Source organism: Miniopterus schreibersii (genome assembly GCF_964146895.1).
Source record: "Miniopterus schreibersii genome assembly, chromosome: 16".
Taxonomy (NCBI): domain Eukaryota; kingdom Metazoa; phylum Chordata; class Mammalia; order Chiroptera; family Miniopteridae; genus Miniopterus; species Miniopterus schreibersii.
In genome coordinates, this window is record NC_138116.1 from 23619731 (window position 1) to 23647633 (window position 27903).

Here is a 27903-nt window from a genome sequence, read left to right on the forward strand (position 1 = left end):
CGCCGACCCGGAAGTGAAGGTTGGAGCGGGGCCGGCGTAGCTCCGAAGCCGCGGCCATGGCGGTGGCTGTGGCCCTGGGGGGAGCAGTCAATGGGACAGAGCTAGGCCCCGCGGAAGAACTCGCCAAACTCGAGTATCTGTCTTTAGTGTCCAAGGTTTGCACCGAGCTGGATAATCACTTGGGTATCAACGACAAGGATCTAGGTGAGCTCGGAGAAGTTCTTGCGGCCTCTGGGTTTGGGGTTGAGGGAAGCGGAAGGAGAAATGGGGTTGAGGCTGAGTGTGTGCGTTTGAATCTCTCTCTCTCTGTCACAGAGACTTGGGCACAGGGAACCTGTGGCCGTGGCCTCCGCATGAGAACCCTCTCGGCGGAGTTGTTAGAAACCATTTTCCAGGGCTGTCAGTGAAACCCAGAGCAGCCATTGCTGCTTGTTTTCCTTTTTGTTTTTCCAGCCCCAGATAATTAAACAGCGTTAACAACAGCAGCAGCCGCATGATGATGATGTTGATGATGATGATAATGGTAGACACTAGTCTTCTCGCTCCGGCTGTTTGTTGAGTAGCTTTAATGCAAAGTAATCAGTATGCCATTGTGGAATGTCTTGGGGCGACCTGTCCTCGCCCCGACAGTGCCTACCTGTGAGGGTTGTTGTGCGGCTCATGGGATAATCCATGTGAAGCACTTGGCATAGTGCCTGGCGTGTAGTAGATGGTCAAAAGTCTTAGCCATTGGCCCTGTTATTAACTTATATCCATTGTAGTCTGATGGCATTTGGCTTTCACTTATTGTCATCAGAAAGGTAAAGGCAAATTCCAGCATGGAAATGGTATGGTAGGACTAGTTTATGTTCCTTATTCAGATCTTCCATGTTATTATTTGTTAGGATTAAAATCCAAATGAAATCATTCAGATTTTCTTGTAAGACTCACAGTTTGAGGCATATTATCTCAGCCTGTCGTAAAATGCACTTCTCTCCTGAAAGTCTCTTAATTAATAAATAGCTTTAATATTAGAAATTTCAAGGACTAGGCTGAGTCGCAGAGAAAAATCTGGGGGGCTAGTGAGTCATCAAGTTGGAGATTGTACCATCCGGCAACTGCCTCGCCTTCATATGTAGAGTCTGCCTTTCCAGAAACTGTAGAAAGCATCCTATGCATGCGTCCTTTGTGAGTCTGTGTGTGTGTGTGTGTGTGTGCGCATGCACACACATGGGCTCATGCTTTCAGACATTGTCACCTCTTGATAGTAGTTTCATGAGATTATGATAACAGAGGACAATGAGTTCTTCCTTAAATTCACTCAAAGGCCTGGTGAGCCATTTTATAGTTATATATTTTCATTTATAAAAATTAACTAGAGCCCCGGCCAGGTGGCTCAGTTGGTTGGAGCGGTTGTCTGTACACCAGAAAGGTTGCAGGTTTGATCCCTGGTACCAGAGGCAAACAATCGATGTTTCTCTCTGTCTCTCTCTCACCCCTTCCTCTCTGTCTAAAATTAATAAACATATTCTCAGGTGAGGATTTTAAAAAGTTTTTAGAACAAGAATACCTTTCTGTTTACTAGAGGGGATGGATGCTGCCTGATTTATGAATCATTCAGTAAAGCCAATTATATCTTTAAAAAAAGTAACTGGAACATGTATAATCTCAGTAGTCTAAATTCTCTTTCTTTACCCTTATTAAGTGGTGGTCTTTGGTTTTTATGAGTTTGGATAGCCTAATTAGTTTTGTTTATAACATTTTTGAAACTGATTTTTTTGCTCAGGTCTCCATTCTTCTTGTTTTAACTCCTTTTCTCATTTGCAGCTGAATTTGTGATCAGTCTTGCTGAGAAAAATACCACCTTTGATACTTTTAAGACTTCTCTGGTAAAAAATGGTGCAGAATTCACGGTATGTGTGTCTGGAGACCCCTGTTTTATTTTAGTGTTACTATTGATTTTAGTTTTATGAGGTGGGATTTTATGAGGGTTTTGATAGAGAAAGGAGATGATTTGTACGTACCAATCAAATACAACGTTAAGTGTGTAATGTTTTTTTATTTTTCAATTACAGTTTATATTCAATGTTATTCTTTGTCAGTTTCAGATATACAGCCGTAGTGGTTAGACAACCAAAGTGTAATGTTTTAAAGTTTTCGTGCCACTAAGTAGTGGTGATGTAACTGGATTTCCTGTGACACCTTTCTAGGAAAATGGGACAGGCAGGAATAACCACCCTTCTCTAAAGGACATCCCTTTTCTTAGTGTCTTTAAGCTCTGATCCAGGAGCTGACAATTTTTGTTCTGTTTCTTTTCAAAGGATTCTCTTATTAGTAACTTGTTGCGTCTCATACAAACCATGCGGCCTCCAGCAAAGCCTTCTACTAGCAAAGGTGAGCAGAGCTTCTAGCTGAGCTTAGCCTCTAGAATGGTTTAGATTGTAAGCATTCTGTTTTTAGTTTGATTCAAATCTAGTATTGAAGTTCTTTAACTAACCATTTAGAATATTGTGTGTGTTTCTCTTGTAGCAGCTGCTAAACAAGTAAATGTTTTAGTAAAATTTTTCAAATGACTTAAGACAAGATTAAAATTGTGAGAATTATAAGACAGCCAACTAAATGAATACTGATGCACCTCCCTGTGCACAGATAGTTTGAGGGTTTCGTAATCATTGTTTTTTCAGAAAATTAAGTTATGTTTATAATAATTTATATGAGTAATATGTAGAAAAGTTCCATGTTCTGTTTTTAGCTTGATGCATATCTAATGTTGAAGTTCTTTTGTTAACCATTAAGAATATTAAATATATCTCTTTTGTGTTTTAAAATTCTTTCATGTTCTTTAATGAAACAAGATCCAGTTGTTAAACCCAAAACTGAAAAAGAAAAACTGAAGGAACTCTTCCCAGTCCTTTGCCAACCAGACAACCCTTCTGTTCGGGTACTGACTTATACCGTTTTGACAGTGTCTACTATAACTGCATGTTCCCCCCACCCTGTCCCTTTTCTTTGTCTCATTAGTTATTAAATTTTTTCTTTCTTTTTTTATCACTTATTAATTTTAAGTTTACCTTTATTGTGACGTATTTTTCAAAGTGAGATTGTTTGATCACTCCTTGAGCACATACTATGTATAGAATAGTGTTAAAGGGTTCAGAGAATGATATTTGAGGGAAATGAGATTAGGAATTGTGGAAAGCAGTGATTAGGGATGTGAAATGGGTATGAAATAACTTAAGGTTCTGGAACAGATGCCTGATGTGTGAAATTAGGTTTTTTGCTCCACTACTTGTTAGAATGTCTAATTTTTGAAATGTTTTGGTTTTTAACTTTTATTTTAGCAAGTATTTATTGAGTATTTACTATATGCCAAGCACTGTTCTAAGCACCAGGGATACAGCAGTGAACAAAACAGATTAGAGTTCCTGCCCTCTTGGAGATGATTTCATCCTAATATTGGGGCAGGAAATAAACATGTAAACTCCTCTAGCAGAGAGGAGACAAGGAATAGATAAGTAAGTGTATATGGCTGATAGGGATAAGAACTCTGGAGAAAATCAAGCAGCTGAAAGGGAAGAAGCAAGTGCAGAGGGAGAGTTGTATTTTAAAAATTTTAGCACCTATTTCCTATTTATAATCATCACTCGCATGCTTTCACAGAAGGAGTGATATCTTATTTCCTTCCATAGCCTTGCACTAAGGACAAAGGGATTTGCCAAGTGTAGAAATGACTTCTAAGAGCCTTTGCTCATGCCTCTGCCTCCGTCTCCCATTGTGCTGGAAATCTCCGTCCCCTTTCCACTTCCATCACATAAGTGGTCAGCCATGTAGGGGCTGTCAGATTTGTAGTACCTGAAGTACAGATTGTTTTTTTATTTTACTTTTACAAGTGTTTATTTGAGCCAAACTGAGGACAGTGTTGGGAAGCAAGATCTGAAATGCTCCTGGAGTACAGACTCTTGAGTGCTTTTCTTTCCCCCTTCCCCTGACTGCTGGCTCCGCCTCCGCAGACCATGCTGGATGAGGACGATGTGAAGGTTGCCGTGGATGTCCTGAAAGAACTCGAGGCTTTAATGCCCAGCGCAGCAGGCCAGGAGAAACAGAGAAATGCTGAGCACCGGTTTGTCCTTGCTGTCCTATCCTTTGGAGGTTTAGCATACTGTGACGGTTGAATTTTGCGGACCAGCCAAGCAAAATTTGGGGCTAGTTTACAGAATCTAGACTGTCCGTTACTGTATTGTTGGATCTGTATTTATTGCTCCCTGTCAAGAATATTTATGCAGCAAATGCTCAGATATTCAGAAGATAGAAGCCTGGGCTTAGAGGCTGAATATGTTTATGGCTTCATTCTTTACTGACCTGCAGGGATGTCATAGTTAGTGAAACTCTTAAGTTAGTTTCACTTTCAGAAGGCGCTCAACCATGCATGTGGCACTGTGCTGAGTGGTTGGGGATGCAAAGGTGAAATTAGGCTGGTTTGTTTTCTAAACAGGTGTTTGTTGATTTGTTAGGGACAAGACAAAGAAGAAGAAGCGGAGCCGGAGCCGGGACCGAGAACGAGAGCGTGACCGTGATCGTGATAGAGAACGAGACCGTGATAGAGACCACAAGCGGAGACACCGGTCCCGCTCTCGATCACGTTCCAGGACCCGGGAGAAGAATAAAGGGAAGTCTAGATATCGGTCCAGGAGCAGAAGTCAGAGTCCCCTCAAAGACCGGAAGGACCGAGACAAGTATGGGGAGAGGAATCTGGACAGATGGCGGGATAAGCATGTGGACCGCCCTCCCCCGGAAGAGCCTGCCATTGGGGACATTTACAATGGCAAAGTTACGAGCATCATGCAGTTTGGATGCTTTGTGCAGCTGGAGGGACTAAGGTAATGGCTGGTGTTCTTCTTTCACACCAGTAATGGGCAAAATTTCTTTTATCACTGGGGGTTTTCACATTCTAAAAAGTTATGATTAATGACACTTACACATCAAGTTAGCCATATCAGGTTATTAGAAATTGACTTTATATTCGAAGTGTCATAGGGCCATTCTTTCCTCTACCTTCAGGAGATCTGCCCTTTTGCTGGTTGAGACAGATGAGAATTTGTTGTGATACCTCCCCTCACCCCATGTCTTTGGGAGGGAGGGTGGTAATACTATAATGCTATTCTATTGTTTGACCATCTTCTTGGTGCTTTCCCCTTGAGATTAAGACCATTTCCTTTTGTTCAGTTCCAACAAGGGTGGAAATCTGTTGGGAAAAGGTATTTTAGACATGCTCCAAATGTGTCTGACTCTCCCTCAGGAAGCGGTGGGAAGGCCTGGTGCACATCTCTGAGCTCCGGCGGGAAGGGCGTGTGGCTAATGTGGCTGATGTGGTGAGCAAAGGCCAGAGAGTCAAGGTCAAAGTGTTGTCCTTCACTGGGACCAAGACCAGTTTGAGCATGAAGGTAGGTGAGATATCCAGCCTGTTACCACATCCGGTGGCCCAAGACACATAAGAGGACAGCAAGTGAGCTAGCTTCATTGTTTTTGTGCCTTAGGATGTGGATCAAGAGACTGGCGAAGATCTAAACCCAAATAGACGGCGAAATCTTGTCGGGGAGACCAATGAGGAGACCTCTATGAGGAATCCAGACAGACCCACTCACCTCTCCCTTGTCAGTGCCCCTGAAGTAGAGGATGACTCGCTGGAGCGCAAACGCCTTACCCGCATCTCAGACCCAGAGAAATGGGAGATCAAACAGGTTGGGGCTGTTTGCTTTTATGGCCGGATAGCCATTCAGCATAGTGGTTAAGAGTGTGGGCCCTGGAGCGTGATGGCCTGGGTGACTTCTGGCCACTTACTAGCTGTGTGATTCTGAGCCAAGTTACTCTCCTCCTTTGTGCCAAAGTGTGCTTTTCTTAAAAATAGCTGGTGGTGGCCTCATGGGGATTAAATGAGTTACTAGAAGCAAAGCTCTTAGGTTAGTGCCTGCCTATGGTAATGCTATGTGAATTTTTGTTCCTTTTTATCATTTGTTAGTAAACCTCAGAACCATGGTGTCCCAAGTACTGTGTAGATGCAGGGCTACAAAGACATGGTTCCTGCCTTTGAGGAACTCCAAGTCCAGTGGAGGAGACAAATTGAAACAAAAAAATGTGAAGGTTTACATATTATGTAATAAAGAATGTGCAGAATGCTTACGGAACCAAGGGAAGAAGCAGAGTTAGCAGATAACTCTTCCTGGGGAAGAGACACTTGAGCCAGGCTTTTGGGCACCATATTTCTTGCTCCCCAGGCATGGGATTTATGATGTTTGAGGCTCTGCAGTCCTGGGTCAGAGGAGAAAAACACCTTGTTTTCTACATGAAACCTCTGTATTGATTCTTCTACATAGAAGAGTTTTGAGCCTAGCAACTTACAAATGCTGCCTTTTGTCCTTTGGCTAGATGATTGCTGCCAATGTTCTTTCCAAAGAAGAGTTTCCAGATTTTGATGAAGAGACTGGCATTCTCCCTAAAGTGGATGATGAAGAAGGTAACTAGCCACTGGTATTGAGCAGAATAATGAATCGGGAGGATAGTTGGCAAGTTGAGCCATTGGACAAGGTGGTTTATTTGTAGTTCGATCCAGTGGTTCTGAATCATTTGTTCCTTGGGTCTCACCACTCATTTCAAGGAACAAGGGTCCCTCCATGATGGAAGCAAAAAAATTCATGTTTCTGGCACATATTTGTATATTGTTATGCTTGTTGCTTATAATAAGTTTTCAGTATATAAAATGTTATAATTGTACTTTGGGGATTAAATTTGATTTCACATATTCTTAGTAATTATTCTGAAAACCCTGGGTCCGCTTAGGTTAACTCTGAGTTGCCCTGGGAACAAATTTTAACTCAGTCCATTTACAATTTTAAAAGTTGTGAGATAAATCCTATAGTGGAACATATGTAATTTATATTACAATAATAAGTCAGTACCTACTAAATGAACATTTGCACACCGACCAGTAAAGTAGGGCTTTACTTAAGTAGAGCTTTAGCAGCACCTTTGAAGCCCCTACATGCCCTCTCTGATTAGATCTTTTTCCTTCCTCCTCCATGTAACCACCATCCTAAATTTTGTGTTAATCATTTCCTCAGTTTTCTTCAGCGTTTTACCATTTATATATCTGTCCCTAAACATTAGTCTGTTTTTTGTTTTTTAAATATATCTTTATTGATTCAGAGAGAAGAAGGGAGAGGGAGAGAAAGAAACATCAATGATGAGAGAGTCATTGATCGGCTGCCTCCTGCACTCCCCGATTGGGGATTGGGCCCACAACCCGGGCATGTGCTCTGCCTGGGAATTGAACCGCCATCTCCTGGATCCCAGGTCGATGCTCAACCACTGAGCCACACTGGCCTGGCTAGTCTGTTTTCGAACTTAATTTTTTTGATTCATTATCATTCTTTTGCTATTTATGTTGATTTTTATAATTGTATTTCATTCATTTTCATTGCTATAGAGTGTTGCTCTATATAAATTTACCATAATTTATCTGTTTTACTTTTGATGGGCATGTGGGCTATTTTGGGTTTTTTATTTACCTTTATGAATAATACTATTATAAAATTCCTATATTTGTCTCTTACTGCACATATACAAGAACTTCTCCTTTTTCCTAAATACGTAGGAGAAGAATTACTGGGTGGTAGGAAATATGCGTGTTCAACTTTACCAGGCAGTCCAAATTGTTTTATAAAGTTTTTATACCAATTTACATTTCTACCATAAGTGTGAGTGAGTTCCTGTTGCTCCACATTCTTGCCAACATTTGGTATTGTTCCACTGTCCAACTTATTTTTTTCTTTTCTTCTTTTTTTTTGCAACTCTGTTGTGGGTTGAGTAAATTCTATAATGAAGTTGGATGGCACATGCCTTAGTACCATCTAGAAGAATATCAGAGCAGCATTTTTCCACAGCTTAACTTCTTTTGAAAGTAGCTCTGATTAATTATTGGGTTGGAGCACAAATGCCCTAGAAATGCCTGGAAAGCTGAGGGAACAGACACCTGGGTTATGGTTTTACTTGCATTGCTGTCCTTTTGACCTTGGGAACCAGCTGTGATAAAGATTGCTGGTGTCTATGGAAATTAATTATTTTGATGAAAATGATTGGTCACTTCTCTTGTTTTTGACTAATAATTCTTTTTGGGGGGACTTTCAGATGAGGACCTTGAGATCGAACTGGTTGAGGAAGAGCCTCCATTCCTGAGAGGGCACACCAAGCAAAGCATGGACATGAGCCCTATTAAAATCGTTAAGGTGAGAAATGCTGGGACTCTAATCTGGACTTGTCAAATGAACTTCTTTTCTTAATGTACCAATTCAGTTTTTCAGAGCAGGTTATTAGATCTGTGTAAGCAGAGCTCAGGCCACAGGAGGTAATATTGGCTGTTGATTAGGGTCTAGAATATTTTTCTTTTAAAGGGGTATTGACCCTGTTTTGTTGCTTTTGCCTTTTTAATTCTTTTGGCTCATTTTAGTGTTTTTTGGGAGGAAGCAGAGATAAAGATATGTGCTTGATCTACCATCAATGCTTTTGCCCAGGCCTTAGGGCTTGACTCATTACCTTGCATATTCTAAGGCGATTTGGGAGGGTTCACTTGACCAATTGCTGCTGGCCCCTAACAGACAGCGATAGCACAGGGTGTTGTGGAGGGCCGAGCTGTGAGAGGAATTCATGGAACAGTTAAGGTAAAATTTTAGGTTTGGAAAAGGGTTATCTTAAAGGTCTCTCAGCTCAGCCACCCATTCAGTGTTTGTAATCCACCCATGTATCCTTCTACAGTGTTCCTCCATGTGGTCATCTCTCATCTGCTTGATATTGTTGGTGATAGGAAATTCACCAGTCCTTAAGGAGACTGATTCTGTCTTCAGGTGGATCTGATCATTAGTTCTTTAGGTGGAACTGAAATCTCTCTCACTGAGTGCCCACATTGGTCTTCATTTTAGTTTTTGGGTCCATCCAGAAGAATTTTTATCCCTTTTTTATATGTCCTAGCTCTCTTGGGGTTCTCATCTTTAAGCCAACATCCCTAATTCCTTCAGTGATTTGTCACTGTCCTTGTTCATTTTCTCTGAATTTGCTAGTTTCTTTCTTTCTTTCATGTAGCCTGGTATGTTGGTATGAACTTCCTTCTTGTGGGTCTCATTCTTTAGATTCAAGTGGTTTAACAAATCTGCATTTTATTTCCTGGACATTTAAGGCATGCTGAGATCCCATTCAATGTTGCTTTGTCCTCTGTTGCGTTAGAACCCAGATGGCTCCCTCTCCCAAGCAGCTATGATGCAGAGTGCCTTGGCCAAAGAAAGACGGGAACTCAAGCAGGCCCAGCGGGAAGCTGAGATGGATTCTATTCCCATGGGACTCAACAAACATTGGGTTGATCCTCTGCCTGATGGTAGGACCCTATGAGGGAGGTGTGGACTTTAAAAAAAAATCTGACCCTTCAGGTACACAGGGAGGGGGCACTGCCAGCACATACCAAAGATTTAGCCTTGGCTTTGGTGATTTGCTTTTTCCCTTCAGTTAAAGCATGTTTTCTGTTTTGTTTTTTAAACAAACGTTTAAAATCAAAAATGTTTTAGTAACCCTGGTCAAATTATTAGACTGGCTGGGTTTTTCTTCTGAATAACTAAAAAATAATACAGCTTTGAAACTTCTCTTTTCGTATAATTCTTTGTGCAGTAAATATTAACTACTGTTGGATATAGTCATAACAAGTATTTTGTTAATTTATGTTAGGCAGCTGGGGATACAGCTGTGAATTAGACGGCATCGCTGCTTTGATGAGGCTTACAATGTAGTGGGGAAGATTATATTTGTCAAATAATTACCAAATAACTAAATCATGACCGGTACTATATGAAGAAGTACAGATAGTATAGTTGGCTGCGGTGGGTCACTTCCCTGGGAAAGTTGAGAAATGAAGGTTAAATAGGATTAAGTCTGTTAAGGGGGATGGGGCGGGGGTTAGGGAGTGTGTTCTAGGCTGAGGAATAGCCTCTGCTGGGGCTGTGAGGTGGGAAAGAAGACTTGTGTGGCTGGAATACAGAGAGTATGGATGAGTGGTGGGGGATGAAGGGTGGGAGGCCAGGACTCTGTAGATGGTATTGGGAATTAGGGCTCAATTTTGAAGGTCACTGGGAAATGTAAAGTTCTAAGCAGGGGTGTGGCATGGTCAGAGTTGCATTTCCAAAGGGTTTTGAGGGTACCCTGCAGCACGGATTGGAGTGGCAGGAGTAGATACATGAGATGAATTGGGAGGCTTTTATAATAATAGTTCAAAGGGGAGAGGATGGTGGCTTGAACACAGAGCTAACAGAGAGGAGGGATGTACTAGAGAAATCTGATTTGTTGAATGTGGAGGAGGGGGCAACGGGCTAGCTTGAGGACAATGCTAAGTTACTTGTTTCCTTTGCAGCGGAAGGCAGGCAGATTGCTGCCAACATGAGGGGTATTGGGATGATGCCCAATGACATTCCCGAGTGGAAGAAACATGCCTTTGGGGGCAACAAAGCTTCTTATGGAAAAAAGACCCAGATGTCAATCCTTGAGCAGAGAGAGAGCCTGCCCATTTACAAACTGAAGGAGCAGCTGGTCCAGGTGAGAAGCCTCTTTATAATGTATTTATTGGTTGGGGAATAGGGGTGTTTTCTAAGAGAAGGGTGACATGTTTTAATTGAAATTAGCTGGACAGGTATGTATACATTCAAAGTCGCTTTTCCAAAGGGGATAGGAAGAAATCCAGAACATTTCCAAGTACTTTAAAATACATATATATTAGTCTATACTTTTTTTTTTTTTCTTACTTGGAAATAAATCTGTTTCAACTGGGGGATCCTAGAGCAGTTCCAAGTGGTTAGAGTATTGTGTTGCATAGACCATAGAGGCAACACTTTGCTTCAGGTACTTATTTCCATTTTCTGGAGATCTGATTTTCAGACCACCAAATTTCCCGAGGCAACTGAGTTTACTAGTTTCCAGTGAATCCTTTCAACAATATCTTATATGTATATGTGCAAGTACAAAAAAAAAAAGTATGTGTACACACATACAGACATATGTTTTATGTGTTACTGTGTTATATACACTGTTCCGCATCTTGCTTTTCTTTTAATGTTATAGCTCAGAAGTTGTTCCTTATTTTTTTTTTTTTAGTGCTTTGTTATGTGGATGTACTCGGCTTATTTAACTAGTCCTGTATTACTAGATGTATAGGTTGATGGCAATCTTTTGCTGTTACAAACAGTGTAGAAATAAGATGACTATTGGGGGTAGGGCACTGGAGATTTGGGAGTGACATTAGAAAGGCATATTATATATACCTTTTTATTTAGTGTTGAACTCTTTAACCATGTGCATGTAATACTTACACAAATTGTATGTATAAGGGAGATCTGGGTGATAGTTTATGCTTTTAGCATCTTCTTTATGTTTTTATGAATTTGAGAAAACCAGTAAATTAAAAAAAATAAATTTGAGTCAGTTAAAAAAAGAATACCCATAAAGTTTAACATTTTTAATTTAGATTATACATGCAATTAAAATAAGGAAGAGCATTGCTCGTAGGCAAATCATTAGTAATTTTTTCTGTGCATATTTAAAAACAATTTAAACCTTGGTTGTAATCTTACTATATGTATACTAGCTATTGTGTATCCTTTTTTGTGTTAGAATGTAAGCATTAATTATTTTACTCCAGAGTAATGCGTGGCAAATTTTAATAACCGTGTTCGTATTCTGTTGCTTTCAGGCTGTCCATGACAACCAGATCCTGATTGTTATTGGAGAGACAGGATCTGGGAAGACAACACAGATCACCCAGTACCTGGCAGAGGCAGGCTACACTTCCAGGGGCAAGATTGGATGTACCCAGCCCAGAAGAGTGGCAGCCATGTCGGTGGCCAAAAGAGTGTCAGAGGAATTTGGCTGTTGCTTAGGCCAAGAGGTAAGTGGGTAGTGAAGCTGTTCTGTAAATGCCTGAAGAATGGGTAAAGGCCCAGATCTCTGTCTATAAAATGGGAAAATGCAACCTTTTTTCAGGTTTCTCCTGAGGGAGAGAGGGTTCTCATTGTCATTACTGATCTGTTCAGGATCAAGTCCAAGGTTGATTTTACTATGAGGAAAACATTGTACATATTGACTAAATTCTTGTCTATTAAGATTATGGGTAACAGTCTGACTGGGCTGAAATCTTGCCTGGTGATTGCACAAAGGAGAGGTTTGTTTTTAAGGTTTTGATTTCTGTTCTGCTTTAGGTGGGCTATACCATTCGATTTGAGGATTGTACCAGCCCCGAAACAGTCATCAAATACATGACAGATGGGATGTTGCTCCGAGAGTGCCTGATTGACCCCGACCTCACTCAGTACGCGATCATCATGTTGGATGAGGCACACGAGAGAACAATTCACACTGATGTGCTCTTTGGATTGTTGAAGAAGGTAACTGGGTGCTCTTTGGTGACTCTTTTGGCTGTTGGGAACCGAATTCTGGGAATTGGATTTGAGTAGTCCTTTTTTGTAAGTAGTCCTTTTTTGGGTAGTCCTTTTTAGTAAGCCACATCTCACTTCCCTTTAGACAGTTCAGAAACGGCAGGACATGAAGCTGATTGTCACCTCTGCTACCTTGGATGCAGTGAAGTTTTCTCAGTACTTCTATGAAGCTCCCATCTTCACCATCCCCGGTCGAACATATCCAGTGGAAATACTGTACACAAAGGAACCTGAGACAGATTATCTGGATGCCAGCTTGATCACTGTCATGCAGATCCATTTAACAGAACCACCAGGTAGGGGGAAAGAGTATGTTTTCCTTAGTCCAAAAGTCCTAATGAGGGTATCTTTTCAGTCAGCTTTCTAAAAATGCCTTTTAAATAGTGTCTCAGGCTTGCATGTTTGAAATGGTGTTGAAAATGTAAATAATGGTGTGCAGGGTTTGATGCACCTATGTAAACACAGACGCAAATTATAAATGAATAAACAGAATAAACACGGACAGGCGAAAGCCTCTTGAGTTATTAGAGGCCAGAATTTGAGTGTGTTTTCTGTCAGTGGAGTTCTGTTAATGTCACTATGGTCTTTGGATAGAACACACACAGAACGTAAATTAATGCTCCTGTTGGCTTCTTAGGTGACATCCTAGTCTTCCTGACTGGTCAGGAAGAGATCGACACTGCCTGTGAGATCCTGTATGAAAGAATGAAATCCCTGGGGCCTGACGTCCCGGAGTTGATTATCCTCCCTGTGTACTCTGCTCTTCCCAGTGAGATGCAGACCCGAATCTTCGACCCCGCTCCACCCGGCAGCAGGAAGGTAACCCTGGGCAGAAAGGATGCTCCCTTGTGCTCTGGAGCCGTGTGGTGCATTCAGCTGGCCCTAATGGGGATTGCTTAGATGTATGTAAGTCTTGTTTGTTATGTTTTAGAGACTGGTCCAGCCAGTTTGTTAAGGAATGTGAGTTTTGTATGTGACCCCTGCTTGTCTTCCTCTTCTTTCCTTAATCATTGGACAGATATTTTTGAGCACCTCCCAGGCTTCGGGGTAGAACCAGGGTGGCAGTCTGAGGGCAGGCCTCTCTCTACTGTGAGGCATCCACCAGTGGACAGGCCTTTAATGTATAGTGTGAGAGTGCTACTGGTCCTCTAGATACCCAAAGAGGGAGCACCCAACCCAGTATTCTTACAGGAAGTAAGGATCTAAGCTAGTCTTGAAGAACACGTGGGTGTTCATCTAAGCAAGGAGGGGAGGGGGGCACGTGTTCTAAGTAGACAGAATAGCCTGTGATAGCCCAGAGGTGAGAGAGAGTGGCCATTTCAGGGAGTTGTATAGTTCCAGTAGCTGGAACTGATTATGTGAGTGTGTGTATGGCAGTAGGAAAGGAAACAGGTGGATTTTAAAAAAATAACAGCTTTCTTGAGATACAATTTACGTACCATACAGTTTATCCCATTAAAGTATGCAATTCAGTGGTTTTTAGTGTATTCACAGAATTGTGCAATCATTAGTTACCATTATTAATGGTAATTGTTAACTGTTAATCACTATAATTTTAGAAGAATTTCATCAACTCACCCGCCAAAAAAACCCTTATATCCTTTAGCAGTCACCCTCCATTCACCCCTCTGCTCAGCCTCTGGAAACCACTAATCAACTTTCTGTCTATGGATTTGCTTATTCTGAACATTTCATATAAATGGGATCATATAATATGTGGTATTTGGTAACTAGCTTCTTTGATGTAGCATGTTTTCGAGGTTCGTCCATGTTCTAATATGTATAAGTACTTCATTTCTTTTTATTGCCAAATAATATCCTATTGTAGAATATTATTCTATATCCAAAATATAGATGTACCACATTTTGTTTATCCATTCATCAGTTGATGGACATTTGGGTTATTTCCACATTTTAACTATTATGAATAATGCTGCTATGAACATTTGTTTACAAGTTTTTGTATAGACATATGTTTTCATTTCTTTCAGAATGGAAGGCAGATGGGTATGAATAACATTAAAGAGTTAGACTAGATAAGACGTAGTGGGTGCCTGGAAGTGTAGGGGAGAAGGGCAGGGGAGAAGTAAGGAATGACTCCCAGGTTTCTGGCTTGGGCAGCTGGATTAGATGGATGATGGTGCTGAGGAGGGAAACATGGAGGAGGAGCAGGTTTGGGGGGAAAGATGGTGATTCCCTCTCTGTTCTGTTCCTGATGATTAAACTTCTTTTTGAGAAGGCTTCTGCAGCTTGTGGCAGGTAGAAGCCTCCCAGGGCCGGTAAGGTACTGGCATGATGTGAGATGTTCTGGTGTCTCCTAGCAATGATTTTTCCAAGCAATTGTGTTTTATTAGCTGAACCTCTGGGTGGAAGAGCAGTGGCAGTGCCAAGCTGAGACTAATAATCTTCTAGATCACAGATACTGCTGCATGCACACAAACCGTGAAACTCCTCTGCTGCCTTGTGGTTCATTTTATGATTAGAAAAAAAAATAACTCCCTCTTGTTCCACATACACAAACAGCCCATTTTGTAGTCCAGATGTCCCCGTGGGGGAAGAAAAATCTCATTTTGCACTGGCACATGTGATGCCAGGAAGTGTCTGCTTTCCCAGGGTACTAGAAAATTAAAATTGTAGTAATGAACATTGGATCTAGAAAATGAGATATGTAGCCATTTTCACCAAATGAAATTGGCTTTGAGTGGCCTTTGCTTTTTCCTGTTCCACTTTTCCTCTCAGGTAGGACCCTACCCTCCATCCCAAGCTAACCCTTAAGAGGAAGGCACCTCCCCTTCCTCTCATTTGAAGCCAAACTGAGATTAAGTGCTCTCTAATCCTCTAGAGAGGAAGATTACCGCACACTCCTTTGGGAAGATGTTTGAGTTCAGAGGTCCTATTTCATACCTCATGGTGAATCTAGTTAGCTCAATCCAGCTGTGTCCCTCTCATCTGCAGGTTGTGATTGCTACCAACATTGCAGAGACTTCGCTGACTATCGACGGCATCTACTATGTGGTGGACCCTGGATTTGTGAAGCAGAAAGTTTACAATTCCAAGACAGGGATTGACCAGCTTGTGGTGACTCCTATTTCTCAGGTATGGCAGCTTCTACCAACAGCTTTCTTGAAAATCCTGCTGAGGGCCTTTCAGAAATTTTGTATGGTTTTATATTTTGAACTTTATTGGTTTCAAAGATGAACTTTTAAGATACTGGGTGCTTTCGTGAGATAAGGAAGATTTTGTGTTGTTTGTTTTTAATCTTTAGTGTTTCAACATTAAAAAGCACCATAAAATTTAAACTTAAAAAAAAGTTTGAATCCTAAATGTGTGAATCCACCACAGATTATCTAATGTAGGTAGTAAGAACATATTTTATGAGTATTATACTTAGCCAGAGATATCTGACATAGTAACAGTTCTTGAGATGATAATGTGTGGGGTTTTTTTGGTAACTATGGAGTAATTTCCTGCCTAAATTATATTTTAAAATGAATAACCTGATTATCGTTTTTGAGGGCAGTTTGGCCACAACGTATCCAAAATTTAAACGATCATCTCTTTAACCTAACAGTTCTGATATATCTGAAAGGTAGAAATGGTTGAATACATATCTAAAGTTGATGCAAAAGGATGTTCACTGAAGGACCGTTTATATTAGAAGAAACCTGGAAAAATTCCCTCAAAAGGGAAGTAGTTTAATAAAATATGATGTATCCATGCCATAGAATGTTATGTGGCATTAACGTGGTGGTGTGTATCTATATTTAATGACTTAAACGTATAACTGATATATTATTTGAAAATAGTGAGCTACAAAATAGCAGGAGTAGTATAATCCAATTTTTGTTTAAAAATAGATGGGGTGCACTTGTGCATCGTGTGTGTGAACCCGCCTGAGACCTGAAAGCATGTAGTCGAAATGTTAGTTGAGGTTATTAGTTGCTGGTGCTGCTGGTTACTGGGCTGATGCAGTGAAGTATGTTTTTTTTCTTTATGCTATTATATTGTTTTAGTATTATAAAAGGCATGGATTACTTTCATAATTTATAAAAGCCATGAGGCTATTTTCATTTGGAAACTTAAGTAATAGTAGCTAACACTTGTAGGGCACTTTCACTTACAGGAACTCTTTACATTCTTGTGTTGATACTTTATGGTAGATACCATGATTACCCTCATTTCACAGATGAGACTGCGGCACAGAGGGGTTAAGGCCACACAGCTGGTGGAGCCAGGATTTGAACCTGGGCAGTCTGGCCCCAGAGTGTGTACCACTTCTTGGGGTGGTGCAGGCAACTCACAGTGATCGAGGAATTAGTTACACTTGCCTTCTCTGATTTAGAGAGGTACCTTTTTTTGTTTGTTTATCCTTACTGGAGGATATTTTTCCATTGATTTTGAGAAAGTGAGAAAGTGTCTATTCGAGAGAGACACATCGATTGGTTGCCTCCTCCACCCCCCGACCAGGGCTGGGAATCGACCTGAAACCCAGGTATCTGCCCTTGGCTGGGAATCCAACCCAAGACACTAGTGCGCGGGCCAACGCTCTGACCACTGAACAACACTGGCCAGGGCTGGAGAGATATCTTAGAATGCTGTGGAGTCTGCCACCTTGTGTGATTGCTGCCTGCCTTTGTGTGGTTAGTGACCTTTCATACTACATGCTTTGTTTGGAGCTGGCATAGGAATTTGTAAATCCTGATACTATCTGTAAGACAGATGGTTTTGTCAAAAAATGGCCCTCTTCAGATTGCTATTCAATGTTTCCTGGCAACCTATGGCTAAACTACATATAAATTTTTTTAATTTCAAAAATTAGCACCACTCTCCCCTAAGAACAGAATTAATATTACATTATTTCTGAGAAATAGAAAAAATTTAAATTACCCATAATCCTACCACCACCAGTCATTATTTTAATGTTTTTCTTGCCCTTTTTTTTCATGTTTGTTTCTTTCATGATTATAATTCTAGTAGCCTAGTAAGTATGTTTTGTATATCTTTTTGTTTAAGTATTTAATTTTCCTGATTATTAAGGTAATACGTGTTCAATATTGGACCTTGAAAATAGAACCCATCTGCAAGCCAATTGTCAGAGTTAGCCACAGTTAACATTTTAGGGTATTTTCCCCAGCTTTTTCCTTCTGGTAGTTTATACTATATCATAAAGATTTTTTTACAAAATCAGCATTATATTGTTTTGTAGCTTGCTTTTTCACCTATGTGAATGAACATTTCCTTCTGGCATTGAGCATCTCAAACCTGAAATTTTTAAAAAAATTTTTGTTTAAAATATTACAGATGTCCCTTTTTCTCCCCAACGCCCCATTCCACCCTGTCCCATCCCCCTCCCAGTCCCTCTCCCCACCATTGTCCATGTCCTTGGGTTGTGCACATGTGCATATAAATTCTTTGGTTACTCTCTCCCCCTCCACCCATCTGCCCTCCTCCATCCCTCTGACATTCGTCAGTCTGATCCATGCTTCTATGTCATTGAATCTATTTTGTTCATCAGTTTATTAAGTTCTTTAGATTCCACATATAAGTGAGATCATGTGATGTTTGTCTTTCTCTGCCTGGCTTATTTCACTTAGCATAATTTTATCCAGGTCCATCCATACTTTCCCAAAGGGTACAAGATCCTTCTCTACAGCTGCATAGTATTCCATGGTGTAAATGTCCCACAACTTTTTTATCCACTCATCTACCGATGGGCACTTGGGCTGTTTCCAGATCTTAGGTATTGTAAATTGTGCTGCTATGAACATAGGGGTACATATATTCTTTCTGATTAGTGTTTCAGGATTCTTAGGATATACTCCTAGAAGTGGGATCACTGGGTCAAAAGGCAGCTCCATTTTTAATTTTTTGAGGAACCTCTATACTGTTTTCCATAGTTCAAACCTGATTTTTAAAATGGCTACAGTCATTGTTGGTATAGTAACAGTTTTATAGTTCACTTACATTTTTGGCTGTAACTGGGGATAGCATTTTGTCATCGTGTTTTATGCTTTGTCTTTTATGTTGTGTCATACTATTTTGAAGGTGTATTTCTGTGATCTTTACAATATTTTTTACATTCTCCTTTTTCTATATTTGCCTCACTTGAACAGACTTTCCCGAAATGTTGAGTGTTGGAGAGGGGATGATAATAACATTGGTAGTCTTGGAAATGGTCCTAAGGGAAGTGAAATAAACCCCACTTTGGATTTTGCCAGTAGTTAAGTGCCCCTCTTTTAACAGATTTCCTGGGTAAGGCTGTTAGACGATGTTTAACAGATATGTTACTTTTATGTGCTCACCCCTCTAGGCTCAGGCAAAGCAGCGAGCTGGCAGAGCTGGGAGAACAGGCCCAGGGAAGTGCTACAGGCTGTACACAGAACGTGCCTACCGAGATGAAATGCTGACCACCAATGTGCCAGAAATCCAGAGAACCAACTTAGCAAGCACAGTGCTCTCGCTCAAGGTAGAAATCACTGTCTTACTAGAATGGGTTGGTGGAACAGCCCAATCCTATGGCCTTAGTAAATGAATCTCAGTTTTATGAACCTTGTTAAATACTTTAGTAACCTCATAGAACCAGTCCGTTTCAGTGAAATGCAGATGGCTGTGATAACAGCCTTTCCACTGTGGGTCTGGGGCTAAGCTGGCATGTCTGCTGTGAACACACATTTTTTTCTTACCATAATTACCAGCATAATGTTTGGTTATAAAATATTTTAGTTAAGAGCATTTTTTAAAAAGACATTAGAAAAAATCTCATCATTGCCAAACTGTGAACAAACACACTTCATTCATCCCTTTAGCTTTCAGATCCAATTCTGTTCTTTTAAAACAGAAGCAAAACTCCCAGTCCAAAAACTTTGCAGAGGGAGCTATCAGTAGAGGTTTCAGACTGGCCCTCTGGGGGCTTGGTTTTCATTCTGAATCATTGCTCTTCCTCTCTCAGTCCCCAGTGAGGACCTTCATTCTCCTTTGGCAGGGGGAGCCGCAAGAGTAATTTTCCAGATGATGGCACCCCTCCTCCCCCGACACTGATGCTACCCTGGAGCCCTGGCACTTTACTGGTGCAGACTGCTCTGTTGTAATTTATTATTCATTCCCTGTAAGAGAGGCTAAAGCAGAGCTTCAGAAAATAACTTGCTCCAGTCTGTAGAGTGAGAACAGAGAGGCATCTGTGGCTCAAACTTCTGCTCTAGGCTGTGTGTTCTTGACAAATTTACCTGCTCAGCCCTCTGTTCTGTATTCTCTCAAAAGGGGGTCCTGTTAATAGTATTTGTTGTGAAGATAAGTGAGATAATGCAGGTAAAGGTACTTGGCACACTTAGCTTACTGATTGCTAACATAATTTCTTATAGTTATTATTCATACAATAAACATTTATTGAACACCTGCTGTGTTTATGGTCACAATCAGTTTATGGGAAAGACACAGAAAGCTTAGGTTCTACCACATCACCCTGTGTACACACTTGGTTAATGCATCATTCATTTGTTTCTTTTATTCATAAAATTAGCTAACAAATGTATTGATTGCTGCTCTGTGCCAGGCACTGAGATTCTGTTGCGTTGTTGAGGTTCTGTGTCCATGTGTCTCACCATTATGAACTCTTTGAGAGCAGGGGCAGCCTCCTAGTCATCTTCATATCCCTGCCACCGAATATGGTACATGGATGGCACTTCCTAGATACACGGTAGAAATAATGTATGCAAGAGACAGGACAAGCTGGTGTATTGTCTTATTTTTTTTAATTATGGTGAAATACAAAACACATTACCATTGTTACCTTTTTAAAATGTAAAATTTACATTCACAGTGTTGTACAGCCATCACCACTATCCATTTCCAAAACTTTTTCATCATCCCAAACAGAAACTCTGTACCGTTCAACTAAACTATCCCTTTTCCCCTCCCTGCAGCCTCTAGTAATCATTATTCTACTTTCTGTCTCTATGAATTTACCTCATGTAAGTGAAATCAAACAATATTTGTCCTTTTGTATCTGGCTTATTTTACTTGGCATAAGGTTTTCAGGGTTCATCACGTTGTAGCTTGTGTTAGAATTTCATTCCTTTTTAAGGGCAAATAATATTCCATTGTATGTATAAACCATGTTTTGTTTATCCATTCATCCATTAATGGATATCTGGGTGGTTTTTACATTTTGGCTATTGTGAATAATGCCCCTGTGAACATTAGTGTACAAGTATCTGTTTGAGACCCTGCTTGCAATTCATTTGAGTATATATCTGGAAGTGGAAGTGCTAGATAATATGGTGATTCTATGGTTAACTATGGAAGAATCACCAAATTGTTTTCCATTCCCACGAGTAATGTATGAGGGTTCCGATTTCTCCATATCCTTGCCAACACTTATTCTTTTCTTTTTTTTTATCCTCACCCGAGGATATTTTTTCCATTGCTTTTCAGAGAGAGTGGAAGGGAGAGGGAGGGAGAGAGAGAAACATCAATGTGAGAGAGACACATCTATTGGTTGCCTCCTGCACACGCCCCAGCCACCAGGGCCAGGGATCAGGCCTACAGCCTAGGTACGTGCCTTGGCCAGAATTGAACCTGGGACACTTCAGTTCGCAGGCCAACACTCTAACCACTGAGCCAAACTGGATAGAGCTTATTATTATTTTAAAGTATTTTTATTGATTTCAGAGAGAGAGGAAGGGAGAAGGAAAGAGAGATAGAAACATCAGTGATGAGAGGGAGTCATTGATCGGCTGCCTCCTGTATCCCCCTGCCAGGGATCGAGCCTGCAACCCAGGCATGTGCCCTGACCAGGAATCTAACCACAATCTCCTGGATCATAGGTCGATGCTCAGCCACTGAGCCACACCAGCCGGGCTGCTATTATTTTTTAAATAGACATACTAGTGGTATGAAGTAGTATCTCATTGTGGTTTTCATTTGCATTTCCCTAATTACTAGTGTTGAGTATCTTTTCATGTGCTTCTTGGCCATTTTTATGTCTTCTTTGGAGAAATGTCTATTCAAGTCCTTTGCCCATTTTTTAATTGTCTTTTTGTTGAGTTGTATGTACTGTCATTTTGAGTGAGTGTTCTTAAAGTTTTCTGAGAAACTATATACTTTCTACTAGTCTGAGTTATGTGTGGCTCAGCCCTGGAGGTTGCTGCTAATCTTGCTGATGGCTTCCTAATTGCAGTTGAAGAAATAGGAAAGAAAGCAATAAGTAGTCTCTCTCCATGTTAACACTGGCAAGATTGACCCTCCCATCACACACTTTCTTCCCTTCTCTTTTAGGCCATGGGCATTAATGACCTGCTGTCCTTTGACTTCATGGATGCCCCACCAATGGAAACCTTGATCACAGCCATGGAGCAGCTGTACACACTGGGGGCCCTGGATGATGAGGGCCTGCTTACTCGCCTGGGCCGCAGGGTAGGGGACACACTTAACTTCCATTGCTTTTGGGAAGATTTCCGGCCAATCTTCTATACTCTTTGTGCAAAATCAAGCTCCGACACCCTGGATAAGTTTTGAGTACAATTCTAGATGCCCGTTTTTTAACCTGGATTTTTTACTATCACTTAAAACTACTTATTTTTATTGACTTTAGAGAGAGGAAGGGAGAATGAGGAAGAGGGAGAAACATTGATTGGCTGCCTCACTAACTGGGATCAAACTTGCAACCTGGTTATGTGCCCTGACTGGGAATTGAACCCATCACCCTTTGGTGCACGGGATGATGCTCCAACCAATGAGCCACACTGGCCAGGGCTTAAAACTGTTTCTTTACAGAAAAATAAATTTTATCCACAGTCAATTTTACCTTGGGATATATTATTGAGTGTAGCCTTAATTTGATGTCTGCAAATTTCTACCTACCTCAACAGTCGTTATGTTCTTGGTCACATATATTTCGTTGGAGTTTCTTTGGGAAATAAAAAACCAACATCTTCTGGTAGAGACAAGCATCCCACATCATCATGCTTTGGTAAACCTCCTATGGTCTGTTGACCACTCTGACCAGAGTCTCATGTTGGCAAGTCCAGATGGGTCTTCCATGGGGAAGCAAGTGTAATTTCTTCTTCTCCCTCTAGATGGCAGAATTCCCTCTGGAACCAATGCTGTGCAAAATGCTGATCATGTCTGTGCATCTGGGCTGCAGTGAGGAAATGCTGACCATCGTATCCATGCTGTCTGTGCAGAACGTCTTTTACAGGCCCAAGGTAGGGAATTCAGACCCACGTTCATATGAGGATGTGGTGAAGCTGCATGAAATCAGCCATTGCCATTCCAGTGTTTAATGTGGATGCTTGACAGAACCATGTAGGGCTCCTTGGAACTGCTCGGTGTTCAATTAGTAGCTGCTAAAAGGAAGATGATCTTTCACACTGTTTGGCAGGATAAACAAGCCCTCGCTGATCAGAAGAAGGCCAAATTCCACCAGACTGAAGGAGACCACCTTACGCTGCTGGCCGTGTACAATTCTTGGAAGAACAACAAGTTCTCCAACCCATGGTGCTATGAGAACTTCATCCAGGCTCGTTCTCTGCGCCGGGCCCAGGACATTCGCAAGCAGATGTTGGGCATAATGGACAGGTAACATCTGGGGTCTTTTCCCCATGTTTGAGTTGAACTTCCTTGAATGTCATGTCTGTTCATCTCTGTATATACTTGTGGAGCTCTCGACCCCTCGCATAACCCTTTCCTCCAGCTTTTCCACCTTTGTTATACTCCTCCCCACACAGCTGAGAATCACTTCAGAGAGTTCCTGAGAGCCCTGGCAGGTGTCGCTCAGTTGGTTGGAGTGTCATCCGTGCACCCTAGGGTCATGGGTTCGATTCTCAATCGGCACATACCCAGGTTGTAGGTTCGATCATCAGTTAGGACGCATATAGGAGGTAGCCAGTCAGTGTTTCTCTCTCACATCAGTGACTCTCTCTCTTGAATCAATTAAAAAGAAAAGAAAGTTCCTGAGACAAAGATGATTTATTAATTGTTTTAAAAAACTCTTTGTTTACAAGTATCTGGAACATTATTAGTCAAATTAAATTAAGTCTTTGGCTCTAATTGTGTCCATCTTGCCCACTGGGCAGAGCTACCCCCGTAATACACTTAGGGCTGGAAGAAGGGCCCTGGGGACCCAAGATAGGGGTGTTAGGTGCCATCATTCTGGAAGATAGAACCTCTGAAAGCAGAGTTGTCTCACATTTTTGTTCTCTCCTGATTTATTTTCCTGATAGACACAAGCTGGATGTGGTTTCCTGCGGTAAGTCCACAGTCCGAGTACAGAAGGCCATCTGCAGTGGATTCTTCCGAAATGCTGCCAAGAAAGACCCTCAGGAGGGTTACCGGACACTGATCGACCAGCAAGTGGTCTACATCCATCCTTCCAGTGCTCTCTTCAACAGACAGCCAGAATGGTAGGTGGGCAGGCCTCAGGTCTGGGAGCTGTTCTGGGCAGAGGGAACCTGTAAATCTATTGGTACTTTGTGTTTGTGTCTTCACCCACCCCCAGCACTTCTTATTCTAACATTGCTTATATTTCTAGAGCAGCAGGAGCCTGAATTAGGCTAGTCAGACCCTTTTGAGAGAAAAAAATCATGGGAGTAAGAGCTAGGAAGGTTCTTAGAGATCATTTAGTGAGGTGGTTTAAAAAAAAAACTTTTTTTTAAGTGGCATTTAAAAATTTAATCTTACCTACCCTAATATAATACTGATTTAAAACTGCTGTGCCACCATGGTAGAAAAGTTGGAGATGTAGAGCCTTGCCTGCTTGGCTTTCCCCCATCTCCTTGTGGCAGCCCCTGAGGCTCCTCTTCAGGGCCCTAGAGTTCTGTGGAAACAGCCTGAAAAACCACCATCCCATTTCACAGAGCAGGAAACAGGTCCAGAGAAGTGGTATGATTGACTCTGTGTTAATTAACTAGTTGGAGCCAGAGCCAAGTCTAGAACACATTATTCTGACAGTTTTCTTATGGTTAGAAGTGTGCAGCCTCCTCAGTATTGGAGTGTGGTTGTTGTAAAGAGAGACTGTAGTCTCCTGAGGGCTCAAGCAGGAGAGGTAAGAGGGTAAAATGCAAACTCAGCTGTGGGCCACCAGGGAGCAGGGTGACTGGAGTGGAGCCTGTATCAGAGGCTTGATCCTGTCTCTGTCCCCTCTCAGGGTGGTGTACCATGAGCTGGTGCTGACCACGAAGGAGTACATGCGTGAGGTCACCACCATCGACCCCCGGTGGCTTGTGGAGTTTGCCCCTGCCTTCTTCAAGGTCTCCGACCCAACTAAGTTAAGCAAGCAGAAGAAGCAGCAGCGTCTTGAGCCCTTGTACAACCGCTATGAGGAGCCCAATGCCTGGAGAATATCCCGGGCTTTCCGGAGGCGCTGAAAGGCAAGACTTGTTTGCCTCTCTTGCAGCATTGGCCCAGGGCTTGGACTCCCTTTTATTGGTGAAAAGCTGACCCTGAGGATACAGCTGTCCAGTGACTGAGTATCTTAACTGGACATTTTCCGAACTTGATTTGCATTTCTTCTCTCGTGGTAAAATAGAAACAGGGATTTTTACGCCTGGTTTGACCAGAGCCTACAGTCCCCAGTATCCCAAGTCACTGGAGTCACCTGGGGCTCACAGCTAGCACGGGGGTCCACTGTATCGTCTCCAAGAATGGGGCAACTCATGCAGCACTGGGATGGGAAATGGGCCACAAGTATCTTACACCTGGACATGCAGACAGATGGACGTGGTGAGGACCCTGATGCCTGGGCTGGTACTCTGTGGAGGAGGAAGCCATGATACTCACTGAAAGTGTTGGCCCCACTTCCTGTTCCTGTCCATTCCCTGTACTTTCCCTTGACCTGAAAATATTTATTTTTCTTAAGGAAACAAAAATGGTTTTCTGTGAAGGTTTCTTTTAGCTGAAAGGTTAGGATATTGCTCTGGACCAGTGGGGAGATTTATTATCTGTGTCTTTGGTGCATGTGATAGAGAGTCTCCTGAAACCAGAGCCTAGGGCCTCTTTAGGCTGAAAGGTGATGCACAGTGCAGACCTCCAGTCTTAGCACCCACGCTAGGCCAGCCCTGCTGCGAATCGCCCCATGATTAACCACATCCACTGCACAGGCTCTCAGTTCTGGGTGCCTGAGTGGTTACAGATGCCACATATTGAATACAGAGGCTGTCCCTGGCTCCCTCCCTCCCACCACACTCACCATGTGCAGCGTGTCCTATTTCCTTTTGAAACATTCGACAAAGCTTTTATTTTGTTTCCCCTGAGGTCCTCGATGAACTTTAACAAAGGTTTTTTATGGTCAAAGCCTCCCCTCCCCTGCCCCAAACAGAAAACCAGCATAATACCCCTTAGAGCCGGTTTGTGCTGCCCAGCATCTGTGCTCTGGGTCTCACACTAGGTGGTTTTCTCCTAGCCATAACCACCTCCTAGTGCCCAAAGTTTTTTATTTTTAAAAAATTTTACTTATTGATCTTTTAGAGAGAAACATAGATTTTTGTTCCACTTATTTATGCATTCATTGGTTGCTTCTTATATGTGCCCTCACTGGAGCTTGAACCTGAAACCTTGGTGTATCAAGACAGTGCTCTAACCAACTGAGCTACCTGGCCAGGGCCTCTCACGGTTTTTGAGGAGGCTCTTAACTAGGAAGAACATCAGACAGATGCTGCCAGGCCAGGTTGTGGGATGTCTAGAAAGCTCCTCTGGACATGGAGTTTGTTTAGAAGCTCCTGAGCAATTGGGCGCGTTGTATGTTGCCTGCACTGTCTCCCCAACCCCATTCTGGTAAGTTCTGAAGTGATGTAAGTACTAGAACTACCATAGAATTGTACACCAGACACCAGAAGAGACTATACGGCATTCTAGGAAATGAAGGAATGTAGACTGTCATTGGGCAGCAGACAAATCACCCTAAAGACAATTCAGAGAATCCAGAGGAGAGGAATACAGGCCTGGGAGTCAGCCGACTGAGGTCCCTGCCCCTTTTTCCTAGCTGAGCGTGTGCCTCTGATTCTGTTTGAGTGTGCTCCTCAGGAAGCCAGGGCCTGTAATTAAGGGCAGGGAGGTGTTTGTGTGCTGACAGTTAAAGCCTATGGGTAGAAGAGTGTAGGGGCTGGCAGAGGAAACAAAAAGGGCAGCAGGGGCTGGGCGCCCAGCTCGCCAATCTCTTTTTCTTGTTAGTTCTCACCCGAGGATATTTTTTTCATTGCTCTTCAGAGAGTAGGAGATGAGGGGAGAGAGATACATCACTGTGAGGGAGACATATCCACTAGTTGCCTCCTGCACGGGGAGCGAACCCACAACCTAGGTACGTGCCCTTGACTGGGAATCGAACCCGTGACCCTTCAGTGCTAAGGTTGACGCTCTAACCACTTAGCAACACTGGCCAGGGCCCAACTCCCCAATTTTAATTCCAGCCCAGGTCTCCCCAGTTCAGGAACAAAATGTGGGCTTTGCAGCCCACCTGTCCCAGCTGAGTGACAAGCTCTGATGTGTTGGCACCTCTGAGATCATAGTCCCTGAAGATGGAGTTTTGGGATTTAAGCTCAGGTTGAGAAGGGGATGTTTAACAGGCCAAGGTGAGAGACAGGACTGGCTGTCTTTCTGGGTTTGGTATGCAAATAAAAGGATCCTAGCTCTGTGGGTGTTCTTGAACATCTCCCCTGGGAGCTGGGGTTACTTCTGTCACATGGTGGGGTCTGACCTGACTGTCCATTGGGAACCAGCATACAGGCCGCATTGCCCAGCCTGCACAGAAGGGGGCTTCCTGCCAGATTCGGAAGCACTCTCCCCTGCTGCTCCCACACAATGGGGCCCTTGTTTCTCTTCCTTGAACCAATATTACCCGAGGTTGAGTGACAGCCCAGGAAAGGATGTGGGTCTCATGCAGGGAGCTGGAATCTTCTTGGCCATTAAAGTCTTCTGTTCACTGCACTCCTGCGGGAGCCTAGCTCAGGAGTTTCCTGCCCCTGCACATGTGCTGAGTCTGTAGTTGTTTGTGTATGTGAGGGGACCGTCCCCATGGGGCATGTGTAAGCTCTACTGCTAGGTCAGGCTTCTCGGCCCGGGTTCACCTTCATCCAATCTGGAGCATGGTTTGGTTTTGGCTCCCTCTCTGTCAGCCCAAAGAATTCCCTCCCGAGGCTGTTGTAGCTGTCTCCTCTGACCGGTGCTCTTCCAAGTTTAAGGCTTTGAACAAAGAGTCGTGATGAGTGGCTTGTTAATGAACATTTTAGAGGGCAGAGGTCACATGTCAGCCTATGAGACGGTTTCCGGTTTTGTTTCCGTGATGCTGTTTCTCCTAAATCCCTGTCTCTTATATGTGGTACTCAGGATCTGTTTCTGCTCAAAATTTACACCTTCTCACCCTAATAACCTGGCTTTAATATGGAAATTAAATCATATATATTTTTAAAAAGTTGTATTT

The 27903-nt window shown here is 42.3% G+C and overlaps 1 protein-coding gene across 1 annotated transcript; it reads left to right on the forward strand.

Moving 5' to 3' along the window:
* Nucleotides 1-4: 4 nt before the first annotated feature.
* Nucleotides 5-27889, forward strand: DHX8 (DEAH-box helicase 8). The gene is made up of 23 exons (XM_081161623.1): nucleotides 5-204; nucleotides 1807-1892; nucleotides 2301-2373; nucleotides 2835-2920; nucleotides 3990-4099; nucleotides 4491-4856; nucleotides 5276-5420; nucleotides 5514-5717; nucleotides 6403-6490; nucleotides 8161-8258; nucleotides 9250-9397; nucleotides 10421-10602; nucleotides 11753-11947; nucleotides 12258-12443; nucleotides 12580-12790; nucleotides 13132-13313; nucleotides 15450-15590; nucleotides 18805-18960; nucleotides 21768-21905; nucleotides 22568-22696; nucleotides 22873-23069; nucleotides 23714-23893; nucleotides 24637-27889. Exons 1-23 carry the CDS (start codon nucleotides 57-59, stop codon nucleotides 24854-24856), a joined length of 3669 nt encoding a protein of 1222 aa, XP_081017749.1. The 5' UTR covers nucleotides 5-56; the 3' UTR covers nucleotides 24857-27889.
* The last annotated feature ends 14 nt before the right edge of the window (nucleotides 27890-27903 follow it).

Excerpts from the sequence above, each read along its gene's own strand:
- DHX8 (XM_081161623.1), top strand. The coding sequence starts at position 57 with ATGGCGGTGGCTGTGGCCCTGGGGGGAGCAGTCAATGGGACAGAGCTA. Across the intron at positions 1,893-2,300 it reads AAAATGGTGCAGAATTCACG|GATTCTCTTATTAGTAACTT; the intron begins GTATGTGTGTCT and ends TTCTTTTCAAAG. Across the intron at positions 4,857-5,275 it reads GTGCAGCTGGAGGGACTAAG|GAAGCGGTGGGAAGGCCTGG; the intron begins GTAATGGCTGGT and ends ACTCTCCCTCAG.